We start from the raw sequence: 26,269 nt of genomic DNA, 5'->3' as shown, positions 1-26,269 counted from the left end.
AACATGGCTATATACACGGAGTGGAAAATAACATGGCTATATACACGGAGTGGAAAATAACATGGCTATATACACGGAGTGGAAAATAACATGGCTATATACACGGAGTGGAAAATAACATGGCTATATACACGGAGTGGAAAATAACATGGCTATATACACGGAGTGGAAAATAACATGGCTATATACACGGAGTGGAAAATAACATGGCTATACACAGGATGTGGAAAATAGCGTGGCTATACACAGGATGTGGAAAATAGCATGGCTATACACAGGATGTGGAAAATAGCGTGGCTATACACAGGAAGTACCCGTGTTGAGTCGATGTGCAGTTGTACAGGGTAATTGTTGTAGCTATGTACATATAAACTCTATATACAGGGAGTGGAAAATAGCGTGGCTTTATATAGGGAGTGGAAAATAACATGGCTATTTTCAGGGAGTGGAAAATAACATGGCTATATACAGGGAGTGGAAAATAACATGGCTATATACACGGAGTGGAAAATAGCATGGCTATATACACGGAGTGGAAAATAACATGGCTATATACACGGAGTGGAAAATAACATGGCTATATACACGGAGTGGAAAATAACATGGCTATATACACGGAGTGGAAAATAACATGGCTATATACACGGAGTGGAAAATAACATGGCTATATACACGGAGTGGAAAATAACATGGCTATATACACGGAGTGGAAAATAACGTGGCTATACACAGGATGTGGAAAATAGCGTGGCTATACACAGGATGTGGAAAATAGCATGGCTATACACAGGATGTGGAAAATAGCGTGGCTATACACAGGAAGTACCCGTGTTGAGTCGATGTGCAGTTGTACAAGGTAATTGTTGTAGCTATGTACATATAAACTCTATATACAGGGAGTGGAAAATAGCGTGGCTTTATATAGGGAGTGGAAAATAACATGGCTATTTTCAGGGAGTGGAAAATAACATGGCTATATACAGGGAGTGGAAAATAACATGGCTATATACAGGGAGTGGAAAATAACATGGCTATATACACGGAGTGGAAAATAACATGGCTATATACACGGAGTGGAAAATAACATGGCTATATACACGGAGTGGAAAATAACATGGCTATATACACGGAGTGGAAAATAACATGGCTATATACACGGAGTGGAAAATAACATGGCTATATACACGGAGTGGAAAATAACATGGCTATATACACGGAGTGGAAAATAACATGGCTATATACACGGAGTGGAAAATAGCGTGGCTATACACAGGATGTGGAAAATAGCGTGGCTATACACAGGATGTGGAAAATAGCATGGCTATACACAGGATGTGGAAAATAGCGTGGCTATACACAGGAAGTACCCGTGTTGAGTCGATGTGCAGTTGTACAGGGTAATTGTTGTAGCTATGTACATATAAACTCTATATACAGGGAGTGGAAAATAGCGTGGCTTTATATAGGGAGTGGAAAATAACATGGCTATTTTCAGGGAGTGGAAAATAACATGGCTATATACAGGGAGTGGAAAATAACATGGCTATTTTCAGGGAGTGGAAAATAACATGGCTATATACAGGGAGTGGAAAATAACATGGCTATATACACGGAGTGGAAAATAACATGGCTATATACACGGAGTGGAAAATAACGTGGCTATATACACGGAGTGGAAAATAACGTGGCTATACACAGGATGTGGAAAATAGCGTGGCTATACACAAGATGTGGAAAATAGCGTGGCTATACACAGGATGTGGAAAATAGCGTGGCTATACACAGGATGTGGAAAATAGCATGGCTATACACAGGATGTGGAAAATAGCGTGGCTATACACAGGAAGTACCCGTGTTGAGTCGATGTGCAGTTGTACAAGGTAATTGTTGTAGCTATGTACATATAAACTCAGCAAAAAAAAAATATGTCCCTTTTTCAGGACCTTGTCTTTCAAAGATCATTTGTAAATATCCAAATAACTTCACAGATCTTCATTGTAAAGGGTTTAAACACTGTTTCCCATGCTTGTTCAATCAACAATTAATGAACATTTACCTGTGGAACGGTCGTTTAGACACAGCGTAGGCAATTATGTCACATTTATGAAAACTTAAGACACTAAAGAGGCCTTTCTCCTGACTCTGAAAAACATCAAAAGAAAGATGAACAGGGTCCCTGCTCATCTGCGTGAACGTGCCTTAGGTATGCTGCAAGTAGGCATGAAGACATGCAGATGTGGCCAGGGCAATCAATTGCAATGTCCGTACTGTGAGATGCCTAAGACAGCGCTACTGGGAGACAGGACGGACAACTGATCGTCCCCGCAGTGGCAGACCACGTGTAACAACACCTGCACAGGATTGGTACGTCCGAACATCACACCTGCAGGACAGGTACAGGATAGCAACAACAACTGCCTGAGTTTAGGAACGCACCAGGAACGCACAATCCCTCCATCAATGCTTAGTCTGTCCGCAATAGACTGAGAGAGGCTGGACTGTGGGCTTGTAGGCCTGTTGTAAGGCAGGTCCCCACCAGACATCACCGGCAACAACGTCACCTATGGGCACAAACCCCCCGCCATTTGGACCAGACAGGACTGGCAAAAGTGCTCTTCACTGACGAGTTGCGGTTCTCTCTCACCAGGGGTGATGGTCGGATTTGCGTTTATCGTTGAAGGAATGAGCGTTACACCGAGGCCTGTACTCTAGAGCAGGATCGATTTGGAGGTGGAGGGCCTGTCATGGTCTGGGGCGGTGTGTCACAGCATCATCGGACTGAGCTTGTTGTCATTGCAGGCAAGCTCTACTCTGTGCGTTACTGGGAAGACATCCTCCTCCCTCGTGTGGTACCCTTCCTGCAGGCTCATCCTGACATGACCCTCCAACCATATTGCTCATTCTGTGCGTGTGTTCCTGTAAGACAGGAATGTCAGTGTTCTGCCATGGCCAGCGAAGAGCCCGGATCTCAATCCTGTTGAGCAGGTCTGGGACCTGTTGGATCAGAGGGTGAGGGCTATGTCCATTCCCCCCAAAAATGCCCGGGAACTTGCAGGTGCCTTGGTGGAAGAGTGGGGTAACATCTCACAGCAAGAACTGGCAAATCTGGTGCAGTCCATGAGGAGGAGATGCACTGCAGTACTTAATGCAGATGGTGGCCACACCAATACTGGCTGTTACTTTTGATTTGACCCCCCCCCCCTCCTCTTTGTTCAGGGACACATTATTCCATTTCTGTTAGTCACATGTCTATGGAACTTGTATTTGTTTCATACAAATATTGACACGTGTTTGCTTAAAATAAACGCTGAGGACGTTTATTTATTTTTCTGGGTTTAGGTCGGGTTAAAGTGACTAGGGAACAGGATGTATCATAGCCGGTAGCAGCAGTGGGTATACTCACTACCTTCTGTCGTGCCTTGCAGTTGCCGAACCAAGCAGTGACGCAGTCAGTCATGATGCTCTCAATGGTGCAGCTATAGAGCTTTTGAGCACCTGCGGGCCCATGTCAAATCTTTTCACTCTTTTAACGTTCCTCCACAGATGGTGGTTGTGTGGAACACCCTGCGTGTCACTAAAGGAGGAGAGGTGACTGTCCTGGCCAAAGCACACACCGACGTGGACATACAGACCATGAAGATTGCCTTCTTTGATGACACACGGTAACGTTAGTCTATCATACTTCAATATGTGAAGCAACACAAACATTGACACACACACACACACACACACTCACACACACGATAACATACGCACTATACATACCTGTATTTAGTCATGTAGATATGTGGTAGTGGTGGAGTAGGGGCCTAATGCCACACAGTGTGTTCTGTGTGCCCTCAGGCAGTGAAATCTGTGAATTTATTGTAATGTTTTAAGTGCATAAACTGCCTTAATTTTGCTGGACCCCAGGAAGAGTAATGGGGATCCATAATAAATACAAATATGTAAGGCTTCATTCAGGATTCATTAGAGGTTAAAATAAATGGCTGTAGGAATGTGTTCATTCTGTCATCTTGAGTTTGTGTCACTATGATATATATATATATATTTTTTGCCTTTGCTAAATAGCCAAATATGTTATTTTGTGTATTTACGCTCCAGGATGGTGTCCTGTGGTCGGGATAACGTTCGGTTGTGGCGTGTGCGGAGCGGGGCCCTGCGGTCTTGTCCGGTCAACCTGGGGGAGTACCACGCCCTGGACTTCACCGACGTGGCCTTTGAGGAGGGTCACTCTGCTGACCACGAGCCTGAGGACCGCACACTGTGAGTCCACACACTCCTTTCAGCTTTTTTAACCTTTTCATATATTGTAGGTAGGCTATGGTTGCATCCCAAATAGTGCAGGGCTCTAGTCAAAGGTAGTACACTACAGAGGGAATAGGGTACCATTTTGAGATGCAGTCTATAACTTCTGGAAGGGTGTAAATGTCACAGTATATCTAGAAACCCTTCTGCAGTAAATCTGACCAAGCCTCGCAAAGCTGCCTGATCCCGTGAGCTTATGGATGTTGCTGATAGCGCAGCGTAACTCTGTCTGGTGTTTACGAGGCTAAATCTGACCCACTAAGCATTTTACCATCTAAGATAAATTACCTTGACCTTAAAACATGGTGGAAGAACATTTTTTAATTGTTTCATGTGCAAATTTGGCTCTCCAAACTGTGAGCTTACTTATGTCTTCCTCCAAGCCCTGCGTAGTTCCATTTCGTGGAATCAGAACCCAGTGCCTTCTCTTTCTCTCTCTCTCTCTCTCTACTTCTCTCCCGCTGAGCCTATGAAAGGTTTGAAAAGATCCACACATCACTGCCTCTGAGTGACTGATACCTCACCTGCTGGAGCCACACCACTCAATCCCCTAATAACCCAATCTAAAGTACCTAATCCCGCCCACTCTCCGGAGAGGAGGCCATAAGTGCTCAATTTTCTAATTCAGAAGACTGAGCCATTATGGAGCCTCGGTTTCCTTGTTTCCAATAGATTTGCCAGTAGCCGCAGTGGCCACATCCTGGAGATAGACTACGGGAGCGTGGCGATCAAGAACGTCAGGAGACTGCTGCCTGCCCAGCAGCCCCACGCTCAGCGCCGTGAGAAACAGACCTTCGGCATGGGTGAGAGGACGGTGGTGGGGAGGGATGTAGGGAGGGAGGGAGAGAGATAAAGGTAATTTGAGGTGAGACATGAGTTCACTTTAAACTGTGCTAAACAATAAAAAAATTCTCCTTCCCACCAGGTCTGGGCATCGCTGTCAACAGCATCAGCGTTTCATCAGCGTTCTGCGCCACAGGCTCTGAGGACGGCTTCCTGCGGCTCTGGCCCCTAGACTTCTCCACCGTGTTCCTGGAGGCTGGTGAGAACAGGCACAGTTCAACAGCAGGGCCCCTTATTTTAACATTCAGCTCCATCCCTGCTCGATCTGTCAATCATCTACATTTACATTGAACATTTTAGTCATTCAGCAGACACTCTAATCCAGAGTGATTTCGGCGGCAGGTGGCCTAGTGTTGGGTCAGTAACCGAAAGGTTGCTGGATCGAATCCCCGAGCTGACATGCTAAAAATCTGTCCTTCTGCCCCTGAGCAAGGCAGTTAACCCACCGTTCCCCCGAGCACCAAAGACGTGGAGGTCGATTAAGGCAGCCCCCCGCACCTCTCTGATTCAGAGGGGTTGGGTTAAATGCAGAAGAAGGCAGTTGAAGGCATTCAGTTGTACAGCTGACTAGGTATCTCCCTTTCCCTAATATAGGTTAAAAAAAACAACCACATCACTCAGTCCTAAAGTCATCTGCAAAACCAGTGGCAGGAAGAAAAGACATCTCACTCAGCCACAGTCATTTGTTTTATTCAGTACATCTGCCTCATTCAGCGTGTCAATATTGACTGGCATCTAAAGAATTAGCAACGTGTTTGAAGTAAATGTCTCTGATTAACTGAATGTGTTTGAAGACAACCCATATCAAACGGGTTTCCAGGTTGAATCCCAGTCAAAGCGCTTATCAAAGAGCTAAAAATCTTATTGCTCGTATGAAGGGTTTCAAAGGAGGTTTGATGGGATTTTAGAGTAATATAATCACTGCCGTTTAATCAAACCCACATTCTGCGCACGCTGCCTCCCATTTCCTCAGCCTACAGTACACAGACACACACTCCAGTGTTCCTCAGCCCCCCTGTCTTTCCTCCCCAGAACACGAGGGTCCTGTGAGCCTTGTGTCCGTGTCCGACGACGGCCTCAGCGTCATGGCGGCCACCACCAGCGGTAACCTGGGCTACCTGGACGTGAGCAGCCGAGGCTACAGCACCCTGATGAGGTCACACACGGACGGCGTGCTGGGCTTCAGCTTGGACGGTATCCGTCGGCGCATCACCACCGCCTCCTGCGACCGCACCGTGCGCGTCTGGGACATGGACTCCATGCAGCAGGTGGGAACTCGAGCCCTGGAACTGATAGCACACACTGACGCTCAAAGCTACAAGGCTCATTTTCAAACCCACATATTGTTTTCGCACTGCTGAGCCGAATTGAGGCAAACTGAGCTGGCCTGGTCATGTGTCCACCATAGTTGCTTGAACAGTGTTGATAAGGATAATGCCACGGTTTGGTACGCGATAGTAAGAAAATGGTAAGTGTTGTGTTTTTCGAGAATTATTGTAAGGTTTCTCTCACCTGAAATAACTGACCTCTCCTCCTTAGAATTCTTACTGTTCCACCGTGATCTTATCTGACTGAATCGCTGTAACCTCATGACTGCTATGTGTCCTCTGGGCCTTCTCCAGCTGTATGACTTTGTTTCTGAAGACACGCCCTGCTCCGTGGCCTTCCACCCCAGCCTGCAAGTCTTCTCCTGTGGATCCAGTTCCGGCCTTGTCAGGGTCTTTGACATCGCCAGCGCCAAACTACTGGCAGAGCACAGGTAGGTAGACCCAGACTAGAGGAGATACTGTCGTATACATAGTGGGTTCTGGAGTTGATGGATTAATGTACAATAGAAGTTATGTGGTGCCTTGATACAGTAGAATCTAGATACAGTCTCTGAGCAGCGAAAGACCTTCAGCACAGTTTTGCCTTGACTCGCAATAATCCTTTCAATTCTGATCTCGTGCTGTAAAACGCCGTAACCCGACGGCCAATTTGCCGGACGTGACTAGCTGTCGCTGTCGGTGGAACGTCTTGGTGCTGATTTGAATATATAGCCGGTTAAGTCAGTGACTGTTTATCCCGCCAGCTGAGTCATGTCATTACTGTGACCTACCATAAACCTCTCGAACACCACCACCACCCCTCACAAGGAAGTGTCACACCTGTGACATCTGCTGTGCCTCTATCTTTCACCCTCTTTGCCCATTTTTTTTCCTTTTGGCCTCTTACAGGCATGAGCGATGGCGGTGTAGGACGGGTGACAGAGATTTGGCTCTTGTCACAGTCTGTCAGTTGGTACCAGTGTGGTATCTCGTTATAGAGGAATCAAGCGGAGGCCTTCCGGAGATGAGAGAATCTGTGATTCGTGACTGAGCCACAATCGCACGCGCACCTACTGTGTACACACACACACACACACACACACACACACACACACACACACACACACACACACACACACACACACACAGAGTCTGTGGGGCAGCAAGGCTATTATAGACACATTTAATACGTTTGTGTATGAATGTCGAGACCACTGCCGCAGTTTGAACACTTCAGTGTTAACCGGTGTAAAGGTTTAGAGAATGAGAGAGAGAGGGAGAATGGAAGTGGTTTTATTAAATATATGATTAGTGTGTCGCTTTTGGCTCTCGCTCTGTGACTCATTGTATTTGGGTGTTTGTTAATCTTTACACCTTTACAATCGTGGGAATGGATCGGGCCCAATTGAAATGTTTCTAACTGAAGAACTACAGTGTGAGAAGCATATGCATAACCATGGCAGGAATTGAAAGGGAACAATTTGGAGATTAGGGTGAGGACACTTGTTCACCTGACACGACTGATTTTACGTGCATTTGACGTTTTACTGTACTTTTCGCAGCATTTATCGACAATGAAATCTGAAAATACTCTGCATACATTCAGTAACGTAGTAAGAATATTCATGAAGATTGTGGGGGTCGGTGCAATGTAAGACAAAATCAAATGAGAAGGGTTTGAGTGAGGGGTCTAACTGATGGCCACACATCTCTCCAGTGTGCACAGTTTCTAAGTACTTTCAAAGCGCTTTTATGACTCAAAGGAAAGCGCTTCCAACCTTTTCTGTGCTTTTTTGAGCTCTCTTAGTTGTGCCGTTTAGTAACTGAAGCAGACTTGTAGATGTTTGTTTGGAACACAGCCCTGCATCCCCACCATCACACAATGACTGTTGTTATTTACACCATCACACAATGACTGTTGTTATTTACACCATCACACAATTACTGTTGTTATTTTTAAAATTTAAATCTCAATCTGGGTTAGGGTGGGCATCATTTTAAAGCTTGTTCTATTGCCAACATGACTAGCTAAATTAGGCTGTCACAAGGCAGGCACTTCATAGAAACGGATAGTCATTTTGGTGCTTATAGAATGGAGTCAGGAGGGCATTTAAGTGCGTGGTTCCGCTGCTTATTTTCTTCACTGTAAACAAACGGGGCTCATTCTGTTAAGGGCAACCTAGGCTATGAGGCCATGGTATCCTTGTAACTGTCCATCAAGCATAGCGATCATAAACGTTGATACTTGTTAAAAAAGAAAAATGCCATTGCGAACTCTTTGCAGTAAGGAAGTGTTTACTACCGAGGAGACAGTCAGCTGCATACGTTTTAGAAAGCGCACAACACATTTTATACTCTTCCTTTGTAGGCGTCACTTCCCCAAGCTATACATTTAATACCCCAATGAGTTTTCCTCCTTTCCGCTGTGGAATATCCTTGGTTCTCTCTTTGTTTTTCCAGATGTCAGAATCGCACCCCGTCCATCCTCTGTTCTACCCTGCTCTCTGATCCTGGGCAATGTCCTCTTATCTGATGAGGTCAACCTTTCTAAATTAGCGTACACACGGTTTCATGGCCTAAACTCCATTAATACTCACAGTAGTCATTCACTAAACACAATACTAACAAACTGCAGTTTAACTTGAAACGTGTTACATTTCGATAGAATCCATCATACTGTAAATTACATGAGTTTTAAATGGAAATGTGAAGTGCGCATTTGGACTCACAGGTGTGTGTGGTTTGCTTCTATGACATCAAAGTGCTATTTATTATAATCCTCGCTGTCTCATCTTTCAGAACACCTCGAGTCCTCCTGTGTTTTTTTTGTTTCTGCAGGCAGCACAGAGGGGAGGTGGTGGGCCTGGCCTTTTCTCCAGATGGCGAGTTCATGTACAGCGCTGGCTCCCTGGGCTCTCTGGCGCTCTACAACTCCTCTCAGGAAGACCACCATGTACTCCGAGTACTGGGTGAGTTAACACTGACAACCACACATATACAATACAGCTGGAGCTGGTTTAATTAGCTGGTATGTTATGAATGGAATGGAAGATGGAACCTTTCACCTTCAGAAATACAAGGACTGCACTCTGTGTATTGCATTGTATTGTTCTGATATTACCTGTCAGACAGCTCCATCTCCAGTGGAGGTACTGTATCTTCAATTTTCAATGACTTACAGGCAGGGCCTAATATTAACACCCGCCACTAGCCAAATGTGGGTAGATTTTGGCATTTGCGGGGTAAGATGTCCATTTCACTAGCCACAATGGCGGGTGGTCAGGGCTCCACAGTGTGAGCATTTCACTCGGATTTGTGAATAAAAGTAGTCAAGTATAATCACATTTATACTAAAATAAATGCTGCAGTAGCTTTTCTCAAAGTATTTCTGACGTTTTGTTTCATAGCAGGTAAATGAATCTCACAAAGTCAAAGAACTACGAATCCTACTATAGCCTATTCCACCTCGCGCTGAAACACTGCCTGGCTGGGGGCTGTGATATTTTGGTTGAAATACTCCGGTCACAAAAAATGAAATGAAACATCATACCACATTATTTCATACTAGTAATACATTTGTTTTAGAAACATTACAAAGCATATCTGTTTTTTTTGTGTGTGTTTTGTTGGTGTCATTTTAATGACTATTTTATTTTGGCTGCTATAAAATCTGAGTGGCTTGTAGATTTTTAAATCTACCTGCAACAGTGGCTGGTAGACCAATAAGTTAATTTCATGCCCCAACACACCCTCCCTCATTCTATTTTTGTGTAGGTAATGTGGTTGCTCGAGGCACTGAACGTGCTCCTGACGCCCTCACTGTAAGCAGCGACAATCGCTGTCTGGCTTTCGTCGGGCCGTCTGAGTACACCGTCACCATCATGGCCGCCCGCTCCCTGGATGAGGTACTGTTGCTTCTCTTACGATCAACAAATTCTCTGCCCCCTGTAATTGTGTCAATCAATTAGTCTTTGAGCTTTGTTTTCCTATATGTGGCTTGAACAACTTTATTGTTCAAATTATAGTGTAAAAAAATAGTGATTTACTCTGTACTTCCCAAATGGTAGGTCAGGACCAACTGGTGTGTCTCTGCAGTAATTTTGGCAGAGATAAAGTAACACCTACATGTTTCAAGTAGACCACCATAGTCCCTGTGACGAAGAACGCCAAGGTAACCTGTCTAAATGACTATCGCCCCGTACTACTCTCATCTGTAGCCATGAAATGCTTTGAAAGGCCGGTCATGGCTCACATCAACGGCATCATCCCAGACACCCTGGGCCCACTCCAATTTGCGTACCACCTCAACAGAGCCACAGATGATGCAATCTCTATTGAACTCCACACTGCCCTTTCCCACCTGGATAAGAGGAACACCTATGTGAGAATGCTGTTCATTGACTTCAGCTCAGCATTCAACACCATAGTGCCCTCCAAGCTCATTACTAAGCTAAGGACCCTGTGATTGAACACCTCCGTCTGTATCTTGACTTCCTGACGGGCTGCCCCCAGGTGGTGAGTGTAGGCAACGCATCCACCACGCTGACCCTCAACACGTGGGCCCCTCAGGGGGGTGTGCTTAGTCCCCGCCTGTAGTCCCTGTTCATCCAGGACTGCGTGGCCGCGCACGACTCCAACGCCATCATTAAGTTGGCTGATGACACGACAGTGATGGGCCTGATCACCGATGACGATGAGACAGCCTATAGGGAGGAGGTCATTGTGGTGCCAGTACAACAACCTCTCCCTCAACGTCAGCAAGACAAAGGAGCTGATCGTGCACTACAGGAAATGGAGGACCGAGCCCGCCGCCATTGACATCGGCACGGCTCTAGTGGAGTGGGAATTCCTAGGGGTCCACATCACTAAGGATCGATCATGGTCCACACACACCAACACAGTCGTGAAGAGAGTCCGGCCCAGTACATCACTGGGGCCAAGCTTCCTGACATCCAGGACCTCTATACCAGGCGGTGTCAGAGGAAGGTCCTAAAATTGTTAAAGGCACCAGCCTCCCAAGTCAGACTGTTTCCTTTGCATCCGCACCTCAAGCGGTGCCGATGCATCAAGTCTGGAACCAACAGAACCCTAAACAGCTTATACCCCCAAGCCGTAAAACTGCTAAATAGTTATTTAAGTAGTTAACCAAATAGCTACCCGGACTATTGGCCCTTTTTGCATCACTTTTGACTCATCACATACAGTGAGGGGAAAAAAGTATTTGATCCCCTGCTGATTTTGAACGTTTTCCCTTTGACAAAGAAATGATCAGTCTATAATTTTAATGGTAGGTTTATTTGAACAGTGAGAGACAGAATAACAACAAAGAAATCCAGAAAAACACATGTCAAAAATGTTATAAATTGATTTGCATTTTAATGAGGGAAATAAGTATTTGACCCCTCTGCAAAACATGACTTAGTACTTGGTGGCATAACCCTTGTTGGCAATCAGAGGTCAGATGTTTCTTGTAGTTGGCCACCAAGTTTGCACACATCTCAGGAGGGATGTTGTCCCACTCCTCTTTGCAGATCTTCTCCAAGTCATTAAGGTTTCGAGGCTGACGTTTGGCAACTTGAACCTTCAGCTCCCTCCACAGATTTTCTATGGGATTAAGGTCTGGAGACTGGCTAGGTCACTCCAGGACCTTAATGTTTTTCTTCTTGAGCCGCTCCTTTGTTGCCTTGGCCGTGTGTTTTCTGTCATTGTCATGCTGGAATACCCATCCACGACCCATTGTCAATGCCCTGGCTGAGGGAAGGAGGTTCTCACCCAAGATTTGACGGTACATGGCCCTGTCCATCATCCCTTTGATGCGGTGAAGTTGTCCTGTCCCCTTAGCAGAAAAACACCCCCGAAGCATAATTTTTCCACCTCCATGTTTGACGGTGGGGATGGTGGTGTTGTTTCTCGCGGACCTGTCACAACATCAGAGTAGGGATGTCATACCATCAAAACACATCTTGCCGATAAAGACTGAGTAAGCTTGCCACCAAAGACTGTGTCCCAGTCTGCTGTTCCCACATGCTTCAAGAGGGCCACCATTGTTCCTGTTCCCAAGAAAGCTAAGGTAACTGAGCTAAACGACTACCGCCCCGTAGCACTCACTTCCGTCATCATGAAGTGCTTTGAGAGACTAGTCAAGGACCATATCACCTCCACCCTACCTGACACCCTAGACCCACTCCAATTTGCTTACCGCCCAAATAGGTCCACAGACGATGCAATCTCAACCACACTGCACACTGCCCTAACCCATCTGGACAAGAGGAATACCTATGTGAGAATGCTGTTCATCGACTACAGCTCGGCATTTAACACCATAGTGCCCTCCAAGCTCGTCATCAAGCTCGAGACCCTGGGTCTCGACCCCGCCCTGTGCAACTGGGTACTGGACTTCCTGACGGGCCGCCCCCAGGTGGTGAGGGTAGGCAACAACATCTCCACCCCGCTGATCCTCAACACTGGGGCCCCACAAGGGTGCATTCTGAGCCCTCTCCTGTACTCCCTGTTCACCCACGACTGCGTGGCCACGCACGCCTCCAACTCAATCATCAAGTTTGCGGACGACACAACAGTGGTAGGCTTGATTACCAACGACGACGAGACGGCCTACAGGGAGGAGGTGAGGGCCCTAAGAGTGTGGTGTCAGGAAAATAACCTCACACTCAACGTCAACAAAACTAAGGAGATGATTGTGGACTTCAGGAAACAGCAGAGGGAACACCCCCCTATCCACATCGATGGAACAGTAGTGGAGAGGGTAGTAAGTTTTAAGTTCCTCGGCGTACAAATCACAGACAAACTGTTGCCGACCGAGAGACTGAAAAACAGCTTCTATCTCAAGGCCATCAGACTGTTAAACAGCCACCACTAACATTGAGTGGCTGCTGCCAACACACTGACTCAACTCCAGCCACTTTAATAATGGGAATTTATGGGAAATTATGTAAAATCTATCACTAGCCACTTTAAACAATGCTACCTAATATAATGTTCCCTACATTATTCATCTCATATGTATATGTATATACTGTACTCTATATCATCTACTGCATCCTTATGTAATACATGTATCACTAGCCACTTTAACTATGCCACTTTGTTTACATACTCATCTCATATGTATATACTGCACTCAATACCATCTACTGTATCTTGCCTATGCCGCTCTGTACCATCACTCATTCATATATCTTTATGTACATATTCTTTATCCCCTTACACTTGTGTCTATAAGGTAGTAGTTTTGGAATTGTTAGCTAGATTACTTGTTGGTTATTACTGCATTGTCGGAACTAGAAGCACAAGCATTTCGCTACACTCGCACTAAAATCTGCTAACCATGTGTATGTGACAAATAACATTTGATTTGATTTGATTTGTTGGGGTCATAGGCAGCATTCCTCCTCTTCCAAACACAGCGAGTTGAATTGATGCCAAAGAGCTCCATTTTGGTCTCATCTGACCACAACACTTTCACCCAGTTGTCATCTGAATCATTCAGATGTTCATTGGCGAACTTCAGACGGGCATGTATATGTGCTTTCTTGAGCAGGGGGACCTCGCGGGTGCTGCAGGATTTCAGTCCTTCACGGCGTAGTGTGTTACCAATTGTGTTCTTGGTGACTATGGTCCCAGCTGCCTTGAGATCATTGACAAGATCCTCCCGTGTAGTTCTGGACTGATTCCTCACCGTTCTCATGATCATTGCAACTCCACAAGGTGAGATCTTGCATGGAGCCCCAGGCCGAGGGAGATTGACAGATAGTTTGTGTTTCTTCCATTTGCGAATAATCGCACCAACTGTTGTTACCTTCTCACCAAGCTGCTTGGCGATGGTTTTGTAGCTCATTCCAGCCTTGTGTAGGTCTACAATCTTGTCCCTGACATCCTTGGAGAGCTCTTTTGGTCTTGGCCATGGTGGAGAGTTTGGAATCTGATTGATTGATTGCTTCTGTGGACAGGTGTCTTTCATACAGGTAACAAACTGAGATTCGGAGCACTCCCTTTCAGAGTGTGCTCCTAATCTCAGCTCGTTACCTGTATAAAAGACACCTGGGAGCCAGAAATCTTTCTGATTGAGAGGGGGTCAAATGCTTATTTCCCTCATTAAAATTCAAATCAATTTATAACATTTTTGACATGCGTTTTTCTGGATTTTTTGGTTGTGATTCTTTCTCTCACTGTTCAAATAAACCTACCATTAAAATTAGACTGATAATTTCTTTGTCAGTAGGCAAATATACAAAATCAGCAGGGGATCAAATACTTTTGTCCCTCACTGTACACTGCTGCTTATTATCTGACACTTTATTCATAGTTACAGTTGAAGTCGGAAATTTACATGTGGAGGTGCTTTGCTGCAGGAGGGACTGGTGCACTTCACAATATAGCTGGCATTATGAGGAAGGACAATTTAGGTGGATATATTGAAGCAACATCTCAAGACATCAGTCAGGAAGTTGAAGCTTGGTTGCAAATGGGTCTTCCAAATGGACAATGACCCCAAGCATGCTTCCAAAGTTGTGGCAAAATGGCTTAAGGACAACGAAGTCAAGGTATTGGAGTGGCCATCACAAAGCCCTGACCTCAATCCCATAGAACATTTGTGGGAAGAACTGAAAAGGCGTGTGCGAGCAAGGAGGCCTACAAACCTGACTCAGTTACACCAGCTCTGTCAGGAGGAATGGGCCAAAATTCACCCAACTTATTGTGGGAAGCTTGTGGAAGGCTACCTGAAACGTTTGACCCTAGTTAAACAATTGCAAGGCAATGCTACCAAATACTAATTGAGTGTATGTAAACTTCTGACCCACTGTGAATGTGATGAAAGAAATAAAAGCTGAAATAAATAATTCTCTCTACTATTATTCTGACATTTCACATTCTTAAAATAAAGTGGTGATTCTAACTGACCTAAGACAGGGAATTGTTACTAGGATTAAATGTCAGGAATTGTGAAAAACTGAGTTCAAATGTATTTGGCTAAGGTGTATGTAAACTTCTGACTTCAACTGTATATGTTAAATGTACATAAATCTACCTAAATTACCCTTCATCAACTCGCTACTGGATTCCTATATATATATATATATATATATATAGCCAAGTTATTGTTACTGATTGTGTATTTATTATAACTTATTATGTGTTCTACTTTTCTATTATCTGTATATTTTCTTTCTCTTTGCATTGTTGGGAAGGTAAGCATTTCATTGTTAGTCTTTACCTGTTGTTTACGAAGCATGTGACAATTTAAAATGAGATTTGAACAAGTTCGGATGTGTATCTGAGCCGAGGTAACATGATGTTCTACTTTGCATCACCCAGCTGCTGCGTGTGGATGTGAGTATCCTGGATGTGGAGAGTACCACTCTAGACTCGGCCTTGAAGGTGTGCTTCTCCCCGGCCTCCACCGGACACCTACTGGTCACCACCTCCGCCAACAAGATCCTGTGGATTAGCGCGAACACCGGACGACTGCTCAGAGAGGTAGTGGTGCTGATATGCATGCCGTCTCTCTGTTTTTGAGGTGTGTGTGTGTGTGTGTCTACGTTTTAGTGTGGGAGATACTTTTGTATTGTGTGGGGACACCTGCTCGTCGAACATCTCATTCTATAATCATGGGCATTAATATGGAGTTGGTCCCCCGTTTGCTGCTATAACAGCCTCCACTCTTCTGGGAAGGCTTTCCACTAGATGTTGGAACATTGCTGCGTGTGCCTTGCTTCCATTCAGCCACGAGAGCATTAGTGAGGTCGGGCACTGATGTTGGGCAATTAAGCCTGGCTCTCAGTCGCCGTTCAAATGGGGTTTGAGGGTGTTCAATGGGGTTGAGGTCAGGGCTCTGTGCAGGCCAGTCAAGTTCTTCCACACTGATCTCGACAAACCATTTCTATATGGACCTCACTTTGTGCTTTGTCATGGGGGGGGGGGGGGGGCATTGTCATGCTGAAACAGGAAAGGGCCTTCCGCAAACTGTTAACACAAAGTTGGAAGCACAGAATCATCTAGAATGTCACTGTATGCTGGAGTGTTACATTTTCCTTTCACTTGAACTAAGGGGCCTAGCCCAAACTATGAAAAACAGCCACAGACCATTATTCCTCCTCCACCAAACTTTACAGTTGGCACTATGCATTGGGGCAGATAGTGTTTTCCTGGCATCCTCCAAACCCAGGTTCATCCGTCGCACTGCCAGATGGTGAAGCGTGATTCATCACTCCCGAGAATGCATTTCCGCCGCCCCAGAGTCCAATAGCAGCAAGCTTTACACCACTCCAGCCGACGCTTGGCATTGCGCTTAGTGATCTTAGGTTTTTGTGTGGCTGCTCGGCCACTAGAGCTAGTGAGAGAAGAAAAGCGTGGGTGTTCATTTTAAAAATTTATTAATCAAGGTACTTTAATATATATATGTTGTTTTGGTGCAGTTCCTCAGTGTTTTGTGTATGGTATCCCTGCCAGGTGTCTAAGGTACACAAGCACCAGTGTTCCTCTCTAGCTGTGAGTGAGGATGGACGTTTCTTACTGACAGCAGGACACAATGCTGTGAAGGTGTGGGATTACAGCATGCAGCTGGATGTCAACTCGCAGGTAAAGTTGATTGGGTTCGGTTACCATGCCAACCGGCATTTTGTATTAGCAATTTATGGATTTCAGTATTGTGATCTTACCAAATTTCAAGTAGTTTTTAAAAGTTGTGACGTTATTCATTTGAAATGTGTTGATTTGAAGATTACATTCCATCCCAGATGTTCATAGGCCACAGCCAGCCTATTCGCCAGGTGAACTTTGCCCCAGACCAGATGGCTGTGGTCTCAGTAGGAGACGCCATCTTCTTCTGGGACTTTCTGGCCCACCCTCAGGAGACTGGAACTGACAGACGGTGAGAGTCTTGCCTGTCTGTCTGTCTGTCTGTCATGTCTGTCTGTCCCCCAAAGAATTATCCACAGTGGTATTGCATTACTGTACTGTTGTAAATTGTATAAGTAGGTTGTGTTCATGCATCTGTGTGTAATTTATCATTTTTCATTTTTCTCTCGCAGTTCACCACCAAAGGCAGCCTCTGTTTCCCCTCCTAAACCATGTAAATACAAAAACAGAGATGATGAATCATCATTTCTTTCTATGTCATTCACACCATATTTGAAAAGGTTGCCAGTAAATAGATTACCATGTACAGAAAGAAGTAAGTCATCTAGTTCTGGCTATCAATAGATATTCAGAATTTGGGGGTTCTACTGTAGCCCTTAAAGGTCATTCAGAGTCAGAGGTCAACGGTAGGCTGCTATCCAATGGAATGCCTCGACGGACAGCGCCCCTTCCCACCTCACCTCCGCCCTGTTTGGACATCAGCTCCATAGACCGGATTGGACAAGGTGAGAATCGCTGCTCCTTTTTTCATTCACTTTTTTTACGCTTTGTTTTTATCTCTCACCCTTACTTGTAAAATTACCCCTAGCACCAACCCCTGGAAAAGTGTGCAAAAAACTATGGTGATCGTTCCACCTAGCCCGCCAATGGGTTTCCACCATTTTTCTTGTGACTTTCTGCAAAGATAAGGAGCAAGGTATTGTTTTACAACCGACCTAAAGTACCATGTTCTCCCCCACTTTGCCCTTCTCCTGTGTCTCCCTCTTTCCTTCTTAAGCTCTGAGCCACCTGTCTCTGTGTGAGGAGGACATTGACGAGGTTCTTCCCCGCACTGCCCCCCTGGCAGGCCCCTCCCCTCGCCCTCCGTCTGGCTCCTTTCTCAAAGTCACTGAGATGGCAGCAGGTGGAGACTCATCAACCCTGAAGTCTAGTCTGAAGAGAGCAGCGGACAATGGTAAATTATTTATTTATAAATTCAGTGGCAAAGATAATCATCATGCATGTAGTACCAGTCAAAAGTGTGGACACCTACTCATTCAAGGGGTTTTCTTTATTTGTACTATTTTCTACATTGTAGAATAAAATTGAAGACATCAAAACTATGAAATAACAGATATGGAATCATGTAGTAACTAAAAAATGTTTATAAAAAAAAAAAATATATATATTTTTATATTTGAGATTCTTCTTCTGCCTTGATGACAGCTTTGCACACTACATTCCATGTGTTATTTCATAGTTTTGAAGTCTTCACTATTATTATACAATGTAGAAAAGAGTCAAAATAAAGAGAACCCCTTGAATGAGTAGGTGTGTCCAAACTTTTGACTGGTACTGTACATACTGAACAAAAATATAAATGTAAACAATTTCAAAGATTTTACTGAGTTACAGTTCATAAAAGGAAATCAGTCCATTTTAAATACATTCATTAGGCCCTAATCTATGGATTTCACATGACTGGACAGGGATGCTTCAATGGGTGGGCTTGAGAGGGCATAGGCCCACCCACTTGGTCACCAGTTCCACCCACTGGGAAGTCAGGTCCAGCCAACCAGAATGAGTTTTTTTCCCCACAAAAGGGCTTCATTACAGACACACATACTCCTCAGCACCCCCCTCAGACAGTAGGTGAAGGAGCCGGATGTGGAGGTCCTGGGCTGGCGTGGCTACACGTGTTCTGCGTTTGTGAGGCTGGTTGGACGTACTGCCAAATTCTATAACAATTACGTTGGAGGCGGCTTATGGTAGAGAAATTAACATTAAATTATCCGGCAACAGCTCTGTTGGACATTCCTGCAGTCAGTCGGGAACGCCGCTGCTCAGCTATATTCAGGTCTCTGCAGAGATGTTCAAGTCCGGACTCTGGCTGGGCCACTCAAGGACATTCAGAGACTTGTCCTGAAGCTCCTGCATTATCTTGGATGTGTGCTTAGGGTCGTTGTCCTGTTGGAGGTGAACCTTTGCCCCAGTCCGAGGTCCTGAGCACTCTGTAGCAGGTTTTCATCAATGATCTCTCTGTACATCTTTCTCTCGATCCTTACTGGTCTCTCAGTCCATGCCGCTGAAAAATATCCCCACAGCATGATGCTGCCACCACAATGCTTCACTGTAGGGATGGTATGGGATGATCAATGGAAACAGGATGCACGTGAGCTCAATTTCGAGCCTCATAGCAAAGGGTCTGAATAAGGTATTTCTGCTTTTAATAATAATAAATTAGCAAACATTTCTAAAAACCCATTTTTGCTTTGACATTATGGGGTATTTTGTGTAGATTGAAGATTATTTATTTTTTTAATCCATTTTAGAATAAGGCTGTAACGTAACAAAATGTGGAAAAGGTAAAAGGGCCTGAATACTTTCCGAATGCGCTATATATGTATGTATGTATGTATGTTGTATGTTACTTTGTTGTATGTTATACAGATTCTTTGAAGGTGGAGAAGCCAGTGCGTCCCGACTGCTACAAGCACTTCACCCCACGTTTCAAAACCTCCACCCTCGACCAGGTAGAGAGCACCTCTCCCCAGCTCAAGTCCCGTCATTGAGAAATAAGGAAGCCTGCATTTATTAAGGCTTGCTTTCCAAACATTCTGTCTGCTTGTCTCCATCTCAGAGTACTGCAACTCCTGAACTGGGCGAAGAGGGCCTGCGTCTGAAGGCTGTAATTGGTTACAATGGCAATGGGCGGGCCAACATGGTGTGGAATCCAGAAACAGGTAAAACCTTGCGCTTGTTCAACTGATTTCATTGGCTGACTAAAATATACTGATAGAATACAGCAAATATTATGATGCAAGTTATAATGCATTGTAAGAGTTGGCGTAAGCATGTATGACCCGACCCCTTGTCTCTTTCCTTCTTATTTACAGTTTCATCGCTGTTTGTTTATCTTATGTGGTTGTGTTGACTGATTACAGGTGTGGTAGTTGTGTACTTTCCTGTATATAGCTTCTTACTTTCTCGTGTCTTTATTTTTATTTCTCTTGTGTTTTTTGTTCTATCTTATATTATTATTAGTACTACATTGATATTGATTGTTGGGTTTGGAGCTTGCAAGAAAGGCATGTTATGTTTCTTGTCCAGGTGACAATAAAACTTGAAACTTGACTGAGTGCAGGTCTGTTTGCGTGCTCCTGTGATTGTGTTGTGGTTATGTGGTTTTGTTTAGAGCTGTTGCGGGTCACGAGTCATGAAGGCAGTCAAATTCCACATGACCGTTTTAGTCACGGCATTTTGGCCGTGGCTCTGATGCTGCTGATGGTCATTAGTAGCCTACCAAACTTGCTAACTGCCTTGTACTCTGCACTCTATTGTCTCTCTAATCAGTCTGACATCAGTGCAAATGTCTTCGAAAATCTAATCAAACACTTCATGTGAACCCATGAGCTCATGTTGCGCAACATTTCTATAGGTTATTTCATTGCGTTTTAAGGTTTGTATCACAACTGAAGTGGCCAAATAACTTCTTAAAATTAAGCACATCAATCTGCTTTACAAGGGGTGTAGAGCCTAACTGGCATACATACGCAGCGCGTTAAGTTAAAGTTTGGGGAAGATCATTTTCACCATAAAAATGCACCTTTATAATAAAAGCATTACCTACATAATCGCGTTTGCAGTCACTTGATAATGGTGTTTTCCGCAAATGGAAAATTCGCGCTTAATGCCTACTACCATGCGCGCTTATAATGTGAAGAAATAGTCTAATAGTTAATCAACATTTTAAGCTAAACATTCTGATCAGCCACATTGCATAAAAAAAAGTTTTTTTGATGCGAGTGGTAGTATTAATTTGGGATCTATCGCATCCCACAACTGTCCCAGACTATGTTTGGAATATTTATTTCTCACACAGAATATAATTGGTCGACTTTTGTGGGGATAGTAGATTGACATAGGCTAGTGCTTTTGCTGTTCGTTAGGCCTACTCATCTTGTTGGCTGACGAAAATTATATGTGGACAGTTCATCCGATGTTTTCAATATGCACCTCCGAATTGGATAATGACTCGCACAGTTGCGTCCCCGATGTGTCCGTATTCACTTGTAGCCTATGAGAAAGACTCGATCACGTAACAGAGAGCCGTGTGAGTGAGAGATGTTTCGGATTGCGCAGCACACTCGGGGAGAAGGGCACAACGCAGCACTCTGGGCTTCAAAAGGCAATGGTTTTCTTTTAATTGTGCATTACGACCACAAAGGGGATGTCACCATGAAATTCGAGGCATCATCAAGTGCTTGTCAAATTGTGAGAGACTATTGGTGTGTACAGCCTGTGCAACAAAAACACAACTCATGCCTTTCAAGCGACTTTCTTCAAATCATCATTAGTCTCATGCAGCCTTACAATGTATTAAAAATCAAAACATATAGCCCAAAGTTTACAGAACCACTAAAGTTACATTAATAACTATAAATTAACTTAACGCTTAACACAGAATAGTCAAATGTGCACACTCCCTCATCGTTTGGAGAAAATATTCATATTTTATTCAGCTTTGTTCAATTGTATTCTTCATTCTATAAAATAATGCCACAGCCACAAATCTTGTCTGCTAAATTAACTAGTGTAGCCCACAGCCACATTAGGATCTAACCTAAGGAGAACTCAAGAGTATGCAATTATTTTCTTCTGAAATGGACTACATTTTCTTTATACCATGCTTCTTTAGACCTGTCTAAAATAAATAATGGATTTATTGTGAAGGTGTAGGCTATATTACATAGCCTAAAATACATTTCAAAAAGTCTAATAAAGCCATGTGTGGATGCCACAAGATGTGTTTGTATTAATTAACTGTCAATTACCATGAGACCGACAGTTATTAGCTTGACAATCACCGGCTGACAAAATTCCTCCACAGCCCTAGTTGTGTTGACTGATTGCAGGTCTGTTTGCGTACTCCTGTGGTTGTGTGGTGGTGGTGGAGAACCTACACACTGGCTCCCAGAGACACTGGCTGGGCCACACTGAGGAGATCTCCTGTCTGGCTGTTACCAATGACGCGCAGGTAGGCCTTCAGTCTCCTCTCTAGCATGAGCGATGATGATGAAGGTGGTGGACTGTGCTGGTGCCAATAAGGATGATGCATTCTCTGCGTCTCAACCACTTTCTGAATGTGGTTTCTCTCTGTGACTAGTTGTGCTAAGTCTGAATTATCCTGTTTAAAGTGTTTATGTGACTTTGATCCCTTCTAACTAGACAGGTGATTTTATGAGTCATCGCACATCTCTGACGGTGTGTTGTTCTCTTTCAGACTGTGGCCTCGGCGGCAGGGGGCAGCGGTGGCTCCAGGAGCCTCATCTGCATCTGGAACGTTCAGGATGGAACCTGCAGTAATACCATCTCCTACCACCAGGGGGCGGTGCAGGCCCTGTCCTTCTCCAGGGATGATTTCTTCTTCCTCACTGTGGGTCAGTGGAACAGTCCTTCAAGGACAAGTGGAGTAGAGTTTCACTACATAGCGTTCACTTATCCAGTCACATACAGATCAATGATTACCTCAAGGATGAGAGATGGAAAATGTATTTTTTTTAATGGTATTTGAATCTGCCCTCCTGCAGGGGACTTCACCGACCCGGAGGTGGCGTTGTGGAGCACCAGGACCTACCAGCTGCTGTCCAGGGTCAGTGTGTCCGGCCCGCTCCACGACGTGGCCTTCAGCCCCTCTGCAGCCAGCCAGCTGGCCTGTGTGGGCAGCCATGGACTCTACTTCTGCAACACCCACACACAGGGCCTGGACGTGGAGCTCAAGGTAACAATAGAATTAGAGTGAATTTCTAATTAATTGTTTTTCTAAGAAGGTAGCCCTGATACTTTTTTTACACTATCGTACCGACCCAAACTATGCTCTTTTGGCCTGCTTTCTAGAGAATATGTTTCGGTGTAATTACCAGCCTTCTTTTGTTTAACACTGCTTATTTCCTGCCTGGTTTGGGCTGGGCATGTCTAGCTAACTAGAGCCCCTCTGCTTGGATAAAAATCAGGCCGGCACCAGGTATGTTCAACATGTCCTCCCTCATAGGAAGACATATTTCCACATAACGAGGACAACAACGTTTTTCTTTCACAAAGACTTTGAAGAAAAATATCCATGTTGTGTGGACAATAACGTTTTTCTAATTCTAGGTGCAGAGAGTGTGTGTGCCAGAGGAGGTGGGTGACGTGGAGCTGACGGCTCTGTGCTACAATGCCAACTCCATCCTCTTCACGGGCACCAACAGTGGACATGTGTGTGCCTGGGACTGCAACACCCAGCGTTGCTTCATGACCTGGGAGGCTGACCAGGGGGAGATCGGTCAGTTACATTTAAATAAATGTTACTCATAGCAGGCACTCTTATCCGAAGCTTATTCAGACTTCATTCAACTAAAGTAGATAAATAAACACATATCACAATCCTTGCAAATAAACCCCTCTCCAAAATAGGTTTGTGAGTCTGTATGTACAGTATTAGTGTACGTTTGTGTGTGTTTTCCTAGGAGTGCTGCTGTGTCGGGGGAACCGTCTGTTGACGGGCAGTAACACTCGTAGGCTGAGGCTGTGGGGTGTGGCAGCTGTACAGGGCATGAGGCCTGGAGGAGAGGACTCTAACACAGAGGACAGGTCTGTTGCTCACCGCACACTCCTTCTCAGCCTACACATTCTACTCCTTACATACCTTTTCCCTCATCCTCCTATGTTACATAGTGTATCTTCTCATGACATGTCTTTAAAGCCCATTCATCTCTGTGGCCTGTTGATTTATATTCCTTGAAAATGTGGTATTTAGTTAAAGCTGCAATATGTAACTTTTTAAGAGGACCTGATCAAATTCACATAAAAATGGTATTTACAGATCTGTCATTCTCATTGAAAGCAAGTCTAAGAAGCGGTAGATCTGTTCTATGTCCGCTATTTCTATGTTTGTAGTTTATTTGTCTTATACGGCGGAGCAATTTCAGCATACAACATGTAAAGTGTTGTTTACATCCCTGTTAGTCACACCTTTCTAACATCCCTGTTAAATAGGTGTGGCATATCAATAAGCTGATTAAACAGCATTATCATTACACAGGTCCACCTTGTGCTGGGGACAATAAAAGGCCACTTTAAAACGTGCAGTTTTGTCACACAACACAATGCCACAGATGTCTCCAGTTTTGAGGGAGAGGGCAATTGGCATGCTGACTGCAGGAATGTCCACCAGAGCTGTTGCCAGATAATTTAATGTTAATTTCTTTACCATAACCCTCATCCAACGTCATTTTAGAGAATTTGGCAGTATGCCCAACCTGCACTATGCCCAACAGACCACGTGTAACCAAGCCAGCCCAGGACCTCCACATCTGTCTTTTTCTCCTTCCGGATTGTCTGAGACTAACCATCTGTGGGTTTGCACAACTGTCAGAAACCGTCTCAGGGAAGCTTATCTGCGTGCTCGTCGTCCTCACAAGGGTCTTGACCTGACTGCAGTTTGGTGTCGTGACTGACTTAAATGGGCAAATGCTCACTTTGGATGGGCACTGGCACGCTGGAGAAGCGTCCCAGTTTTAACTGTACCGGGCAGATGGCAGGCAGTGTTTTATATGGTCGTGTTGGTGAGTGGTTTGCTGATGTCAACATTGTGAACAGATTGCCCCATGGTAGGGTTATGGTATGGGCAGGCATAAGCTACGAACAACCAACACAATTGCATTTTATCAATGGCAATTTGAATGCACAGAGATACGTGGCGAGATTCTGAGGCCCGTTGCCGTGCCATTCATCCACCACCATCACTTCATGTTTCAGTATGATAATGCACGGCACCATGTCACAATGATCTGTACACAATTCCTGGAAGCTGAAATGTCCCAGTTCTCCCGTGGCCTGCATAATCACAAGACATGTCACCCATTGAGCATGGTTGGGATCCTCTGGATCGACATGTACGAGAGCATGTTCCAGTTCCCGCCAATATCAAGCAACTTCACACAGCCATTGAAGAGGAGTTGGACAATATTCCACAGGCCACAATTAACGGCCTGATCAACTCTATGCAAAGGAGATGTCGCACTGCATGAAGCGAATGGTGGTCACACCAGATACTGACTGGTTTTCTGATCCAAGGCCCTACTTTTTTTTATCTATTCCTAGTCATGTGAAATCCATAGATTAGGGTCTAGTTAATTCATTTCAATTGACTGATTTCCTTGTATGAATTGTAACTCAGTTTATTTGCGTTTTATGTTTTGGTTCAGTGTACATGTATTGCATCAGTGCGATCTTGTGAGGCTATTACGTTTTATATAGAGAACCACTCTTATTCAATGAATTGGCTTATTTGATCGAATGGTCTACTCTCAATGGTCCTTGCCTCTGTCTATCAGAGGTGCTCTGGTGCTATTGGAGCAGGAGATGATGCTGGACGGGACGGTGGTGAGCGCGGCCTTTGACGACGTCATGGACATGGGCATCGTGGGCACCATGGCGGGTACCCTGTGGTACATCAACTGGGTGGACAACACCAGCATCCGCCTCATCAGTGGGCACAAGAGCAGGGTACAGTATAGAGTTTTTGCAAGCGTGTGCATGCATTTGACTTTTGGAGCCTATATGAGCGTTCAATGTGAACGCCTCTATCCGTACATTGAATGACCCCCCCCCCCCCCGTGTTCAGGTAAATGACGTGGTTTTCAGCCCAGACGAGAGCCACTTTGCCACGTGTGGGGAGGATGGCAGTGTGAGGGTGTGGACGGCCCCCAACAACGAACTGGTGGTGCAGTTTCAGGTGCTCAACCAGGTGAGACTGCAAGACAACTACAGGAAACCCTGAAGCTAAGATGGCCGTGTGGATTCAAAAAAAACTTTATAACGTTACTGCGTTCAGTCGCTGTGACGTATTTCCGCTCATATGGGTCATTGTTCGAATAGGACTGAAAGTGGTGAAACTCGCAGTTTTAATACAT

At 44.7% G+C, this 26,269-nt stretch overlaps 1 protein-coding gene across 1 annotated transcript in view; it reads left to right on the top strand.

The window, feature by feature from the left end:
• wdr90 (WD repeat domain 90) overlaps positions 1-26,269 on the top strand; it is a 62,055-nt gene that overhangs the window by 31,863 nt on the left and 3,923 nt on the right. Inside the window, exons 15-37 of the mRNA XM_031798856.1 lie at positions 3,544-3,662; positions 4,105-4,266; positions 4,981-5,111; positions 5,234-5,350; positions 6,184-6,419; positions 6,774-6,910; positions 9,297-9,427; positions 10,233-10,363; positions 15,792-15,953; positions 16,926-17,054; positions 17,213-17,346; positions 17,507-17,547; positions 17,708-17,839; positions 18,112-18,288; positions 19,764-19,846; positions 19,954-20,056; positions 22,229-22,350; positions 22,597-22,753; positions 22,904-23,094; positions 23,469-23,637; positions 23,822-23,945; positions 25,691-25,862; positions 25,981-26,103. Coding sequence (XP_031654716.1) covers positions 3,544-3,662; positions 4,105-4,266; positions 4,981-5,111; positions 5,234-5,350; positions 6,184-6,419; positions 6,774-6,910; positions 9,297-9,427; positions 10,233-10,363; positions 15,792-15,953; positions 16,926-17,054; positions 17,213-17,346; positions 17,507-17,547; positions 17,708-17,839; positions 18,112-18,288; positions 19,764-19,846; positions 19,954-20,056; positions 22,229-22,350; positions 22,597-22,753; positions 22,904-23,094; positions 23,469-23,637; positions 23,822-23,945; positions 25,691-25,862; positions 25,981-26,103 — 3,183 coding nt within the window. The remainder of the gene's footprint in view (positions 1-3,543; positions 3,663-4,104; positions 4,267-4,980; positions 5,112-5,233; positions 5,351-6,183; positions 6,420-6,773; positions 6,911-9,296; positions 9,428-10,232; positions 10,364-15,791; positions 15,954-16,925; positions 17,055-17,212; positions 17,347-17,506; positions 17,548-17,707; positions 17,840-18,111; positions 18,289-19,763; positions 19,847-19,953; positions 20,057-22,228; positions 22,351-22,596; positions 22,754-22,903; positions 23,095-23,468; positions 23,638-23,821; positions 23,946-25,690; positions 25,863-25,980; positions 26,104-26,269) is intronic.

Source organism: Oncorhynchus kisutch, linkage group LG20 (genome assembly GCF_002021735.2).
Source record: "Oncorhynchus kisutch isolate 150728-3 linkage group LG20, Okis_V2, whole genome shotgun sequence".
NCBI lineage: Eukaryota > Metazoa > Chordata > Actinopteri > Salmoniformes > Salmonidae > Oncorhynchus > Oncorhynchus kisutch.
This window is presented reverse-complemented; position numbering and strand designations above follow the sequence as displayed.